At 40.0% G+C, this 14,050-nt stretch overlaps 1 protein-coding gene across 4 annotated transcripts in view; it reads left to right on the forward strand.

Moving 5' to 3' along the window:
• Positions 1–14,050, forward strand: part of dmxl2 (Dmx-like 2) — a 39,860-nt gene that overhangs the window by 2,639 nt on the left and 23,171 nt on the right. For 3 of the 4 annotated variants that reach the window (XM_031728841.2, XM_031728842.2, XM_039608433.1), the window contains exons 2-18: positions 6,225–6,350; positions 6,614–6,685; positions 6,805–6,883; positions 7,075–7,219; positions 8,727–8,793; positions 8,891–9,063; positions 9,432–9,612; positions 9,735–9,915; positions 10,034–10,252; positions 10,361–10,632; positions 11,409–11,672; positions 11,874–12,103; positions 12,201–12,403; positions 12,869–12,990; positions 13,501–13,590; positions 13,724–13,832; positions 13,931–14,050. In XM_031728841.2, coding sequence (XP_031584701.1) covers positions 6,225–6,350; positions 6,614–6,685; positions 6,805–6,883; positions 7,075–7,219; positions 8,727–8,793; positions 8,891–9,063; positions 9,432–9,612; positions 9,735–9,915; positions 10,034–10,252; positions 10,361–10,632; positions 11,409–11,672; positions 11,874–12,103; positions 12,201–12,403; positions 12,869–12,990; positions 13,501–13,590; positions 13,724–13,832; positions 13,931–14,050 — 2,653 coding nt within the window. The remainder of the gene's footprint in view (positions 1–6,224; positions 6,351–6,613; positions 6,686–6,804; positions 6,884–7,074; positions 7,220–8,726; positions 8,794–8,890; positions 9,064–9,431; positions 9,613–9,734; positions 9,916–10,033; positions 10,253–10,360; positions 10,633–11,408; positions 11,673–11,873; positions 12,104–12,200; positions 12,404–12,868; positions 12,991–13,500; positions 13,591–13,723; positions 13,833–13,930) is intronic. The other variant, XM_039608424.1, reaches the window with a different exon arrangement.

Raw genomic sequence — 14,050 nt, forward strand, 5'->3', positions numbered from 1 at the left:
AAGCTCCATATTTCTGAAAATTTTCTTATATTATAATTACTGCAATAGAAGATGGTGCTGTGCATTGACCAATTAAGATGGATGGGATTGTCTGAAATTACATAAATCTTGGCCAAAAAATGTTTGTTAATTATGTATCTACGTAGTAAAAGTGTCACTAAAACCGGTCCCCTGTTGTTCTAAAAGCAACCCGCCTGGCTTGCTACATTGATTCAGTTGAATATGCTATGACTAACTGAGAGAATGAAGAATGATTGAATCCAGATGTTGTGTTTGGTTTTAAAACACTCATTGTTTTCTTGCAATCTTGCTGCAGAGAACAGTAAAGACCATGCCGTGTGACTATAGGTGGTAGAGTCAAAGTACAGGTCTGTGCCGTAGGATTCGCAAGGGTTAATATCTTACAGACTGATAGACTTACCAGGTTACTGCAAGTCAGAATTGATCAATCCTTTAAAGAAAACAATGCACCAAAAGCTTTTTACGTTCACTGTAAGTCCTGCTAGCTTGCACAAATATGCCACAGATGGTAGCAGCTGGGGCTTTGGAACATGATCACGTGATTATGTAAAAGTGGCATTTGATGTAATGAAGGCAGAAGTGATCTCTCACTTTGTTCCTCATATCTACTTTCATTACCACAGAACGCAATTACATTCACTCCTTTATTTTAAAAGACATTAACAAATACCTGCCTGTCATTATGCAAATAGCATTTAAAATGAGACTGGCAAAATGTCCCTCATTTCTTTAGTTCTTATCAGTAATAACACATGTTATAGATACCTGCGCTGTCTTTCATGAGGCTAGAAATGGAGTTTGCTGACTAACCCTTTAAATAAGGACACTGGGGTTTTTCCAGGGCTGGGTTAAGGAACCCAGCCCAGAGGACTGATTCAGGGACAGCTGTTTTTAATACAACACACTGTACTATTTATGTCCTTTTTTCCTCACAAACTGAAACTTAGGCTAACGTAAAAATGTGTTATTAGGATAAGGGCTTTAAGGTTTAATTAAATAATTAGCTAATAATTGACCTTTGGTTGTTTACCAAAGCTCTCAAGTAAATGGTGCTCAAAAATACATAGTCTGTACTCTGTATTTAACAGAAAACTGACAGTTTATTGTTTCTTTGCTTGATTGCAGCTCTTTCGTCAGTAGACAGACGATATTTATCTAATGGCGGCAACATTCTTCATATAAGCAGCTTATATGTCTGACAGGGAAGAAATGCAGCTCCAACAGGGTCACACTCGTTAAGTCAGTGGATTTAGAAGCTGTAGATACTTGAGTGTGATGATCCAAATATATTCAGACACAATCAGTGGCCGCCTAATTTAATCTTTTACTGAATCAAATTACTATCCTAAAAGTTAGCTGGACATTACATTGATTAGACTTTTCAGCAAACGGTGGTGTTTGCAGTAGGCTGCCATTTAAATAAATGTACTGTTGACTAAGTCATAGTGTTTCACATCTCTTAGTTGATCTACTTTAATCTTAGAATCTGTCTCGCTGCCTCTCTAATATCCTTTCCCTTCTGCACACGAATAATGTCGTGCAGACAGGTCTTTTCAGAGGTAATGCTTGTCAGAGGCCAAAGATGCTATAGACAGGAGATGTGATTGTCTAGAAGTGACCGTGGAATATGTCATTCCTTAAATAAATCCTAAATAAAAGACAAACCTGAGGTATAATCTGACCAAGAATCTCTTACCTGATGATGGTGACACTGTTGGATTTTTATCTTATTTATTCATTTAAATCTTCTCTCTGTTTGTTACACAGTGCCAGTCTTTGTCATTGGGTAATGATACATGTATTTGTCCCAAACCAGTGTGGGACCTTCAATTCAGAATGAGACCACTGTTTGCTACACCATCTATTTATGTCTATATACTCTAGAGCCAAGTTCCACCTGGATCATATTTGGCAGTGCATCAGTTGTCAGTTAGCAATAGCATGTGGGTAGGTTTGAAAGCTGAGCACACACTGTGATGATTATTAATCTTGTATGATGTGCTAACACCATGTTTTAATAGTGTCTTTCCACACAGACTATCACATTACACAATCACAAAGCAGTACAAAACACCATATATAACAAAAATATTATTTGCTTAGCACTCTGTATTAAAATGTATCAAGTGTTGGCTTTTTTACCATGAATTTCAGAATTAAATTTCTATTACTAAAAAATGCACTTCGTTGTATGCCAACCCACTATGTGGATTTGAGGATGATTTAAAAAAAAAAAACAACAATGATGGGTTACCCTCTTTAATTTGGGTATATTTAAGCTTACTAGCTCAAAGTCCTGTTGTGTCTAACTTAGTTTGCTGACAAAGATAGTAGACAACACTGCATGTGTCAGTGTGAATGTGAGGGAGAGGGTGCAAAGCAGTCCTAGACAGCACGTGACGGTGACCGCTTTTAATTCCAGCTGTAATGTGCAGAGGGAAGTGTCGCAGTAAGAATGAAGTACACACTGCACCTCCCTTCCTCCTTTCTATGTGTCACTCACATTTTAAATTATAGTATTTAAAGTATGGTCCTATGACAGATTTCACTATAACTTCATCCCCTGATCGTCACTCAGTGTTATACCACTGGCTATAGTGTGTTATTGTGTGACCTAGTGGTTCTCGGCGTCTCCTCCTGTTCTCCTGAATAATGAAAGACACAAGCCGTCATCCTGACTGTACTGCTGCTGTGAGACCAGTTTGCTGGTGTCCCAGGTGCCGCTGCCATTCTGCTCATGTATGCCAGCTGCTGGCAATCAGCATCGTATCAATTTACCTTCCAGTCGATGTTCCAAATCTTTATGTTGTAGGTATTACATTGAGTCTGCACAAGTGTATAAAAATCCTTGCTGCCAGACTGTTGCTCATGCACCGTCCTAAAACACAAAATGTAAATATTTTGAACATGTAACTTTTTCAGCTCCTCTTTGGTTTTATTTATGAATGAGACTGAAAGTGTGACAGTTACAGTGTAATATTATTTAGTTTTGTTGCTCGCTCTTGTTCATCTGCCACGATGAGAGTGGAAGCAGAAGTTTTGTTCATGAGAGTTTGTCTGTTCAGCAAAACTGAAAACGAAACAAAAAATGCACACTATGTGGAGTTTACACCATGGATATCCTCCCATGGTTAAGTATTGCAGATGGAAAGGAACTTGTCTGGAATTGGTTTTATTTGATTTGTATGAGAAGTAACTAAAACTAGTCTCACAGCAGTTGTTCGGCAATAGGACAGCATACATGTAATGGTGAATTTTTGTCTTATCAATGTTTAGCAGTTTTCTTTAAATATTGTGTGAAGTATGAGCTAGGGCTGCACGATTAATCGTTAAAAAATCGCGATCTCGATTCATACTTATGTGCGATCTCATTTCCAAATGACAACGATTTAAAAAAAAAAAAAAAAAAAAAAAAAAAGAAGACGACGACGATTGTACCGCATTTTGATCCGGGACGTAATCTGCATGAAAACAAGCGCTCCCTCTTCCTGCTCAACAAATGACAAGGGCGGAGCCTTATACCACGTGATACAGAAGCTGTGCCGTGATGCTCAAATTGGCAGGGAAAAAACAACGGAGAACACGTCAGGGATGACGAGAAAGTGACAGGAGAAAATTGGTCCCGGTCAACCAGCCAAACATCAATAACGGGAACCTTATACAGCGCTTCCCTATACACGTCGAACTCCCGCAGGCACAAAGAAATTACGGAGGCTATTACTTATCACCTGACCAAAGATATATCAACACTGTGCAAAACGAGGGATTTAGGAAAATGATCAACACCCTAGACAAACGCTACACAGTGCCGTCCCGCAACTATTTTTCTATTGTTTCACTACCTGCTCTATACACGCAGTGTCGAGCAACGGTGGAGACGGAATTACAAGCAGTACAACATTTTGCGGCAACCACAAAATGTGAGGCATTTATTGTTTTTATGTTTATTTATTTTTTTTATGTTCAGTTTTAACTGTTACGAAGTTGATGTGCAGTTAATAAGTGCAATAAATATTTATATTGGAAAAGAAAATCGTGAGAGAATCGTGATCTCAATTCTAAGCAAAAAAATCGTGATTCTCATTTTATGCAAAATCGTGCAGCCCTAGTATGAGCCACAAAATGTGTCTTAGACTATCTTAGATGCTGGGAATATGTGCCTCATATGCTTTTCTGTTTTAGAGCCTGATTGATTTATTGGCGGGATGATATTAGCTACTTGCAGTTCAATCAGTATTGGCATGTATAGCTGCAGATAAATGAAAGTTAAATGACAGAAGAGATGAGAGAAACACCCTTCGCGTATGTGGAGATTTGTCCACCAGAGGGCACTCTGCAACTTTCCTGTTTGCAACGTCACAAAAACAACAATCAGCTGTTCTGAGTGCAGTCAGGCAGAGCATAAACGTAGGGCTGGGCGATATGGCCTAAAATTCATATCGCGATATAATTTGAAGCATGTGCGATAACGATATATATCACGATATATTCTTTTCTTCTGTATAATGTATTTTCCAAACTATAAAGCACACTTAAAATCCTTTAATTTTCTCAAAAATCGAGAGTGTGCCTTATGTATGAATTCTGGTTGTGCTCACTGACCTTGAACCGATTTTGGCGTGCAGAAATCTGTTAAAAAATGTTTTAGTACAACTTTGGTAAGCCTGCTGATGGACTGCTTGATGGATTGTCAGAGCATTACGGCTGCCGTAGTGAGGAGTAATCTGGGTCCAAAACTCCATCCCTTCAGGTCCCAAAGTCAAACGAACACTGAGAGTTAAAACAGTCTAAATTCTTTCATCTTTAATTAAATCATCAGCGTTGCTGCTTTATCGGGTGTAACAATTAAGTTTAACATCCATGCATCCATGAAAACAGAATTTATTAAATTTAACGGAGTTAGAAGTTAACAGGAAGTTAGCTCGCTAGTTTATACCTAAACATTTCATACCATGTTCTGACAGAGATTTTTGAAACTAATTAAAACGTACAGCTCTGCTACCACTTCCAACATAAGTGAAGACAGAAAACTAAACAGCAGTGGCGTTTGCAGGGTTACCGAAGTTGGACTACCTGGTATATAATGTTGTGCTACGTGATTGCTAGCGGCACAGCTATGTTAGCATAACATTAGCACAGTGAAGCTGGAGGATGAACGTCAACTTTTTTTCCACTCGATAAAAGTTAACGTGAGGGATTCTGGTGGTCAGGGACAAATGCAATTGCATAGCAGGATGCTATACACGGGCCAAACTTCAGTCAGGAGAACATAATTTACTGATGATAATGGTTGTAGCCGCTGTGATACTTTCTACCAAAACAGGCGCAGCTTGATGACATCATCAACATGCGCTATCGCGATATAGTCAAAATCTCTATCGTTGGCCAAATCTATATCGTTTCTATCGTATATCGTTTATATCGCCCACCCCTACATAAACGAGTAAATAACTAGCCAACAGATGTCGGGAAAATGTTTTGTTTCATGTATCTAAAGAGGAAAAAAAATGTTGGCCAGTACCAAAGTGTTGGATTTTTAAATCCCCAAACATTGGTCTTAAAAATCCTGAATTGGCAAGGCTCAGGTCTTTCAGATGCAGTGTCACATGTGCTGTTAAATGCTCAGTTTTTCATTTAGTGCCACATGAGTGATGTTCAGAAATGCTGTTTTCAGTTTTAATAAATCATGTGAAATCATGCTATAGTGCTATAAAATTACCACATATGTGCATTAAATGATATTATGATTGCAGTGGCTGATCAGTCCTGTGTGTATGCTTTATTTTCAAGGAAAGGATTTTTTTTTCAGTGTGATAAATGGTAAAAACAAAAATGACCAATATCGATGTGTAATAGAAACAGATCAGGAGGTTGTTTCAAAATCCTACAGCGACTGCAGAGTCACGCTGTTGTTTTTCTTTCTCCCCACCATTCTGCTACGAATGTAATTTCCTGTAGACGCCTCTTTCCAATTGTTGAGCTGTTCTTTCATGCCTCATGTGATTGACACAGCTTTTTCAGATATTGTGATATGCTTGGTCATATAAATATTTGAAGTAGTAAAAATAGCATACTGAAAAGATTGATCTCCAGCTTCCAGACACATTTTGCAATGATTGTAATTTTAAATCTCAGTGGCTTGATTTCATTTGTTGAATGACTTATAATGTGATTTTGTTTTTCCTATACTCTGGTATTTTCAGGCCTATGGCTCAGGATGCGATGTAGTGATCTTGGCTAGTGACTTTGAGTGTGTTCAGATTATCCCGGGAGCTCAGAATGGAAACATACAGGTGGGCTGTGTGGAGTGCTCCCACCAGCTTGGCAGGGTAAGTGTTAAGTGCTCACAGACACACACTCCCACACACAGCTTTAGTTTTTTTGTCCTGTGGCTAAAAGATTTTATCAATTATGCTGAGCGGAAAGAGGTACATTTTGCCTCGTTTGCATTTGTCTTCAACTTCTCGTGTTCCTTTGCCATTTTGCTCTCCTGCACCACACCACACCTTCCTTTTTCCTGTGGGATTGACTGTGCAAAAGCACTGATGGGGTGAGTAATGTTGTGATGATGAACACAGCTCTTTATTTTTAGATTGCTGCATCCTACGGAAACACAGTCTGCATCTTTGAACCTCTTTCTATCAACCCAAATAAACGCCACAAGGTGAGTACCAGCGCCAGCTTTGTAGGCAGATTTAAGGATTTAAATCAGTATGTAGCAGATTTAATTACACCTTTGTTCCAGTAACACTGCATGGTGTGTCGCTCTCCCACCACTAACAGCAGCTTAACTATCAGTGGCAAAAGACAGGACAGTTCTTCCTTGATGCCATCACCTACAACCTGGCCTGGGACCCACAAGGTACACAAATGCTTTCTATGATTACCAGAGAAATCATTGCATGATAAAGGCAGCTCCTTCTCCTACCACCCTTTGATTTGGCTGAAACAGCACGTGCATTATGTAAGAGCCACAGTTTGTATGTGGCTTTGCGTAGTGTAGTAGTCAACGTGGGACATGAGGTGTGTAACACAGTGCTTTTGTGTCCTCAGGGAACCGTATCCTAGCAGCAACCGAGCGACTCCAGCTGTGGGCACCTCCACTGACGGATGCCCTGATAGAGGAGGAGGATGGGCAGATGATTGACGACAAGCCCCACCCTGTCCTCAATGACTGGAACTGTGTCTGGCAGTGCAAGTGCGTTTTGGCTTACATACTGTTTAATTAAAAAAAAAAAAACTTGCTGCTTCAGGGTGATGCACCTTACGAAGCTACAGTTTTAGGATAATACCTTGACATTTAACTAACCAGTAAATTAAGTGTTGAACAGACCAGATACTTTTTCCCCACCTCCTCTTATCTCTTTCTGTGGAATTGAAGAAGCTTTCTTCAGCCAAGTTTGTCTAATTTTAAGTGGAATGTAGAAATTATTTAAAATCAGTTTTGAGAAAGTTGAGGTGGATTTTTAGACCTCTGCTCTGACAAGGTATTATATTTTTGGGTTCTGTGTCTGTCTACCTGCCCCATCCTTCTAAACATAACTCAAATGCAGAAATGGATTTTCTTCAAATTTGGCATCAATCTAATCAGGAAGGAAATGATTAGATTTTGTTTGTCAAAGGTCACAAAAAACCCCTTTCTGGCCGTAACTGAATTAAATTGTCATTGATGATAACATTTAACAGGAAAAAAAAATATATATATAAATATATATATACACAAATGTTCACAGGCCATCATGTTCTTCAAAAACACTTTACAACACAGTGTAATATGATGAGCATGCCCAGACATGGATGTCGGCTGCAACAAGGCACTTATTCTAGTTTGTGTAGCATTGAGGCAACAGCTGAATATTTTGCATACATTACTTTTTCACTATTACTTTGGAACTAAACTTTTTTTTTTCCCTGACTGCTGATTGCTTGGTCATTTTCTCTTATGCAGTGAAGAGTTAATCACTTCATTGTGCAGAAAACGTCTAACCTGAAATCTTCCTTTTCCCTCATAAAACCTATAGTCAGTTACTGATTATTCAAACACATCTGGCCTCACACGAAGACTAGTCTTCTGAGTCAGCAGGCAGTGCCGCTCTCACACCTCTCACAAGCTGTGTGAGTAGACACAGACATATGAAACCACATTCATAACTGTCATATGATGACACACAGAAAACTACGAAATGGTGGCGACCAACAATACCTTGTGCACAAAGAAACAGACTGTTTCCATGGAGAAGTGGGTGTTAAGGGTTTTGCTGACGCTTGACCACTAACCATGTGAGGTTAACTTTTTGCTGCGTTGAACGTGTGAAAACTATGGTGACAGTGTAGGAGCATGTGAATAGAACGCCACTCACACAGGAATAGAGATCAATCCTTGACCATTTGGCAAACACCTGTGCGAAGGGGGGGAAACGAGTATTTCCCAGAAGGTTGGAAGTTGTTGCTGGGGAAAATAATGGCTGAAGCCCTCAGTTACAGTTGCAGTCCTATAGACTGCTCAGTGACGTTTTGCTGTAGCACTTTCTTTGCAACGGATTTCACTCAACGAGAGCTTTCGATCTGATGGAGCTTCCTTATGGATGGAAAATCTTATTCCCTAACAACCATTGATTGCATTATGTCCAACATGGTGAACAGCTCTTGAGGAAAGAAACCTTAATAGCTGATATTGTTTTTGTTTCTTTTTCCTTTTCTCTTAGGACTGCTGCCTCTGTCCACACAGCCAAGTGGTCTCCTGATGGAGAGTATTTTGCCACAATTGGAAAGGTTAAAGATTCATGTTAACATTTTTACAAATGGTAAATTGTTGAACCATTTTTTGTAACTGAGTTTGCCTATATAATGATTCTCTGTACATGTACAGGATGACTGTTTACTCAAGGTTTGGTATCCCACTACTGGCTGGAGATCCGCAGTGGTGGTCCAGGACCTGTCTGATAAAAAGCCTCTTCCTGTTCACTTCTCCTTTGTTTACTTGGCTCATCCTCGCTCGGTCACTGGTGTGTCCTGGAGGAAGACCAGCAAGTACATGCCCAAGTAAGAAAGCACACATGATCACACACATAATATGCTGTAAACGTGTTTATTTGTCCACTTTTGTTGTACGTGCTTGTCTTTTAAAGCCAGACATAATGTTTTGGCTATAAAATGAGGTTTTGCCTTTTTTGAGTGATGCGTTACTAGGCCAGAAAGATATTCAGCGCACTTGGCTAAAAATGTGGTTCAATAACTGGGCATCCAGCAATAATTTTATTTTAGTCATGGGGTATGCATACTTAACTCTTGTTATAAAAAATTGTTGCTGTGTCCCTAAAATGTGTTTCGACTGAACATTTTTAATAAAGGCAAAATGAATCAAAAAAAGAACTACTGAAGGACGATTACATTCTTCTGTTATTTTCTAGGGGTTCAGTGTGCAATGTGTTGCTGACATCTTGTGAGGATGGAGTGTGTAGATTATGGTCGGAGACCCTGTTACCTGAAGACAGTCTGCTTGGTGGACAGATCACTGAGAACACACAGTCCTTCAGCTCTAGCCTGCCAGGCCTGGCAGGCAATAAGGACAAGATCCAGCATGCTTTGGAGGTACACTTAGTTCCATCTCAGCAGAAATAATTCATAAATGACCAAAAAATGGAATATTTCTCAGAAAGGAATAACACAGACCTGTTCTCTTGCCTTTATTCCTGTGCTCCATCTCTTATTAGTCAATCCACCACCTAAAACATCTGCGCCGTGGCCGGCGACGGTCCTCTGCTTTAGTGGCACACAGTGAGCTGCTGCCCTCTCAGCTGGGCACACAGGATGCACACACTCACCGCCACATCGCTCATCATGCCAATGCCCTGTGTCACTTCCATATCTCGGCCAGTATTAATCCCAACACAGGTAGTGTGTTTTTGTTGGACTGGGTTTTAAAATGAATCAGTGTGCACATTGAATGGAGCTGTAAACTTAATCTAAGCTTGTGTAATATTTGTGCTCCTGCCATGTTTCTGTCTGTCAGATATCCCATCAGTGCTAGCTGACTCTGCAGTGTTTAACCCAGACGATGGCACAGGTGGCGGAGGCTTTGTGGTTCACTGGCTCAATAATAAGGATCTTAGCTTCACTTCATCCATGGACCTTTTTATGCTGCAACTCCGTAAATTCTCTGAACAACAGCTGGACCAAACTACTGAGGACCCCTTGGATCCTGAAGGATCCCCAATGAAATTTGACTTTGGTATGACCAGGCTAACAATATATAATACTGCTTAAAACGTACCATGTAAAAGGAAATGTATAAGACTAAATTATTTTTTGTTTTTGTTTGTTTGTTTGTTTTTTCCAGACCTGGATGAGATGTCTGACAAAGCATCCTCAGAGCAAGGAGAAGAGGGTGAGTCAGGGGAGCAGGGAAGCACCAAGGCATCCTCCCCAGGATCCAGCTCTAGCATGCCTCTGCCTTCCATGCTGCTAGAGAGGAAGATGGAGACTCTGATCACAGAGTGGAACAAGAGCCCGGACATGCTGTTTACCATCCATCCATTGGATGGATCTTTCCTGGTTTGGCATGTGAAATACTTGGACGAATTCAACCAAGGCATCTTCAGACAGGTTCAGGTGTGCACAAAAATTCAGAATATGAAAAACATTTTTCAAGCAAATCATAATCTCTTTTCCTAAATTGTAACTTTTCTGTTTTAAATTGAATTCAGTCGTTTACTTGCTCATACACACCTAGCTCATAGCACAAACTGTGTGACTGTTTTTTCTCAAATATAAATTGACTCCAGCCTTATTTGACATTCATAATATATTTTTTCATTTTCTCCAATAGAGAATTATGGAGTGTACTCTGTGCTTTATCAAGTTACCCACAGAATTAATGTTAATTAGCAAAAGCTGTTATAACTTGCTGAAGGAAGTCTTTGTCATTTTAATCAAGTTAGAGCCCAAGTAATTTTTCACCTAATTTTTCACCTAATTTTCACTTAGATATGCAGCGAGAAGCTTGCACTGTAGCATCCGGCTGTCCTAGAAAGAGCAGCACTTCAGCACTCCTCTAAGGACGACCAAACAGGATATTAAATTTAAAAGGACTGAATTTTGGGCTTCAGCTGCACAGATGTTTAAATTTGTTCGAAAATATCCCTTTTGCATTGACTGCAAAAAATACAGTAGAGTATGCAAAGACTTTAATGCTCTAATATTAAAACATATCTACACAATACAAGTTAAATAAGCATTTGAATTGGTTTAGCACAAAGCCAAAAAGAATATCGTTAGAAAGCTGAACTATTATGTTGGTTTAAACTGATGAGTGGATCTTTTAAGGGTTAAGACACTGAAGAAAATATGTGCAACTGTTTCTTATGTTTTTTTTTATTTTCCTCCAGGTGTCCTTCTCCTCCCGTATTCCAGTAGCATTTCCCACAGGAGATGCCAACTCACTGAGTAAAAACATCCTCATGTACGCCTGCACTTTGACTGAGGGTGTAAGTGCTGGAGTAGGCAAGCAGGGAAGGATAGTCCAACATGTGTCCCACTCTGCTTCAGCCTCAGCTGGCCTTAGTTCTGCTGCTGTGACCTCCCCTCCCAACCCTCACATTAGTCCAGCTGTCATGATGGTCTCCAAGCATGTTGATGGATCTCTTAACCAGGTACAAAGTTGAGGTTAACCTCGATCTTCTTTCTGAGGGCATTGCTCACATGTTTTGATAAATCGCCACTTTAGCCCAAGATGTTCCCACAGGCTTGACGTAATTGTCAGACAGTCTGCCATTTTGCAGTTCACACTATAATTTGATGTTTTTTGCATATTCTGTTTCCCTCACAAAAAGCTTTGATTCCTCTGTCTGCAGTGGGCTGTGACATTTGCAGAGCGTTCTGACTTCTCCAATGTACTGACAGTATCTCATAAGTTCCGGTACTGCGGCCATCGTTTCCATCTGAATGACCAAGCTTGTCACACAGTGCTGCCACTGCTGCTGACTTCCTCTCACCACAATGCCCTGCTCACCCCTCCCTCAGCCCCTGGAAGTCTGGAAGGAGAGCAGCCTCCTACCTTTCCCCTACCAAAGGGTCTTCCAAGGTATAGCATGGAGTAGAGGTAGAGAACTGAAGCAGTCAATAATGGGTTTAGCTTGCTGGTGATAGGCTAGTAATTGTAACTGCTATCCATTATTAAGGAAGCAGCTTCGTAATGCAGCTACAAGGACCTTCCATGACCCCAACGCCATCTACAGTGAGCTGATTTTGTGGCGAGTGGACCACATTGGACCCCTGTCCTGCACTGGAGGTGTCTCAGAATTGGCCCGTATCAACTCTTTGCACACCTCTGCCTTCAGCAATGTTGCTTGGCTACCCACGCTAGTACCCAGCACTGTACTTGGTAAATATACCATACTTTTTTATATAAAGCTGATTTTTGAGTTACTATTATTATAGGTAGCTTAATAACAAGAATTTTGATTAAGAGGGAAAATGTCACTCTTGCTGAACCATCAGTTATTTTTTTGTCTAGGTGGCAGGATGATATTAAGTTCAGAATTTCTCAGGAAATACTAAACAACTGTCACAGCTACTCAGTTCCAGCAGTAGTAAACAAATCAGCAGTATGTTCCAGCTTTGCAGTCAAAATGCAGTTTTCTTCTGTCTTATTGATACTGATGCCATAAGTCTTGAAAGAAAAAAAAAAACAATATACCCTTTCTAATTCAAACCCATTCTCAATCTAGTTTGTCTAGATTATTGCTCTCTGAAGAAGTTTTCTTGGATGGCTCCATTTATGAGTGTCCTTCAGAGTTATTTGCATTGCCCAATATTAAGCCTGCAATCTTTGTGTTGTATCTATCAGGAACTTACTGTAACAGTGCCAGTGCCTGCTTCGTGGCGTCAGATGGTAAAAACCTGCGTCTCTATCAAGCTGTTGTGGATGCCAGGAAACTACTGGATGAGCTGTCAGATCCTGAAACATCTGTGAGTATATGCAGTTTTGTTATTACTCACTGCAATGTGATAGTTTTCGTTTAAGGCTTATGTGAATGTATCTGGGTTTTCATTACTCACACTGCGGAACTTTAGAATTTGTCATGAGGGACCAAGAATTGAGTTAAAATCAGGCTTATGTGTTGCTTTGTTTGGCTTAAAGGTGTTCACCAACCATAAAACACAGCAGCTGTCAAATACACACATTATTCACAGATGTTAACTTTTGCTATAGGCCAGCTTTTAAATAACCTAACACCTATTACATCAGTCACACAGATCCTGAATTTATAGGAAATGTGGCTATGTTGTATTTGAAGCAATATATGTTTTCTTCATGCCCTTATAACAATTTCCAGACTTCATTCCTCTGTACAATATAAAAATATTATGCAACACTTTCTACCACTCCAATGGTTTTAAATGAAATGCAGTATGATGAAATACAAAGTAGATTACGTGTTTTTGTGTTTTATTTTTTCCTTGTATGTCTCTTTTTAGAAACTAGTGGGCGAAGTGTTCAATATCGTCAGCCAGCAGTCCACAGCCAGACCCGGCTGTATCATAGAGTTGGACGCTATTACAAACCAGGTTAGCAGCTGCTCTGTATTTTTTCTCACCCACTTCAAATCAATGACAGACCAAAATTCTTGGCATGAAGTACTGAAACCTCCTGATCAATAGATATAATAAACTGTGTGATGCTATGTCCATGTGCCTCCAGTGTGGAGCCAGTACACAGCTGCTACACGTCTTCCAAGAGGACTTCATTCTAGGTTACAAGCCCCAGAAAGAACCAGAAGCAAACACACCAGTCTTTCCTCCTGGGGGAGGTATAGCACACTGTTAAACTCTGTGTCGGTCTGTTTATTCCTATTTTACAACCCAGTTGTCATTAGATGGTGATAATCCTGCATTTTACTCTATCCAGATTACCAACCTCCTCCCTTCTCTGAGAAGTTTTTCCTGGTGGTGATAGAAAAGGATCTCAACAGGAACTCTGTTCTGCAGATGTGGCATCTACATCTTAAGTCTGTGCAGGCCTGTGTGG

Source organism: Oreochromis aureus, linkage group 1 (genome assembly GCF_013358895.1).
Source record: "Oreochromis aureus strain Israel breed Guangdong linkage group 1, ZZ_aureus, whole genome shotgun sequence".
In the NCBI taxonomy this organism is placed as follows: domain Eukaryota; kingdom Metazoa; phylum Chordata; class Actinopteri; order Cichliformes; family Cichlidae; genus Oreochromis; species Oreochromis aureus.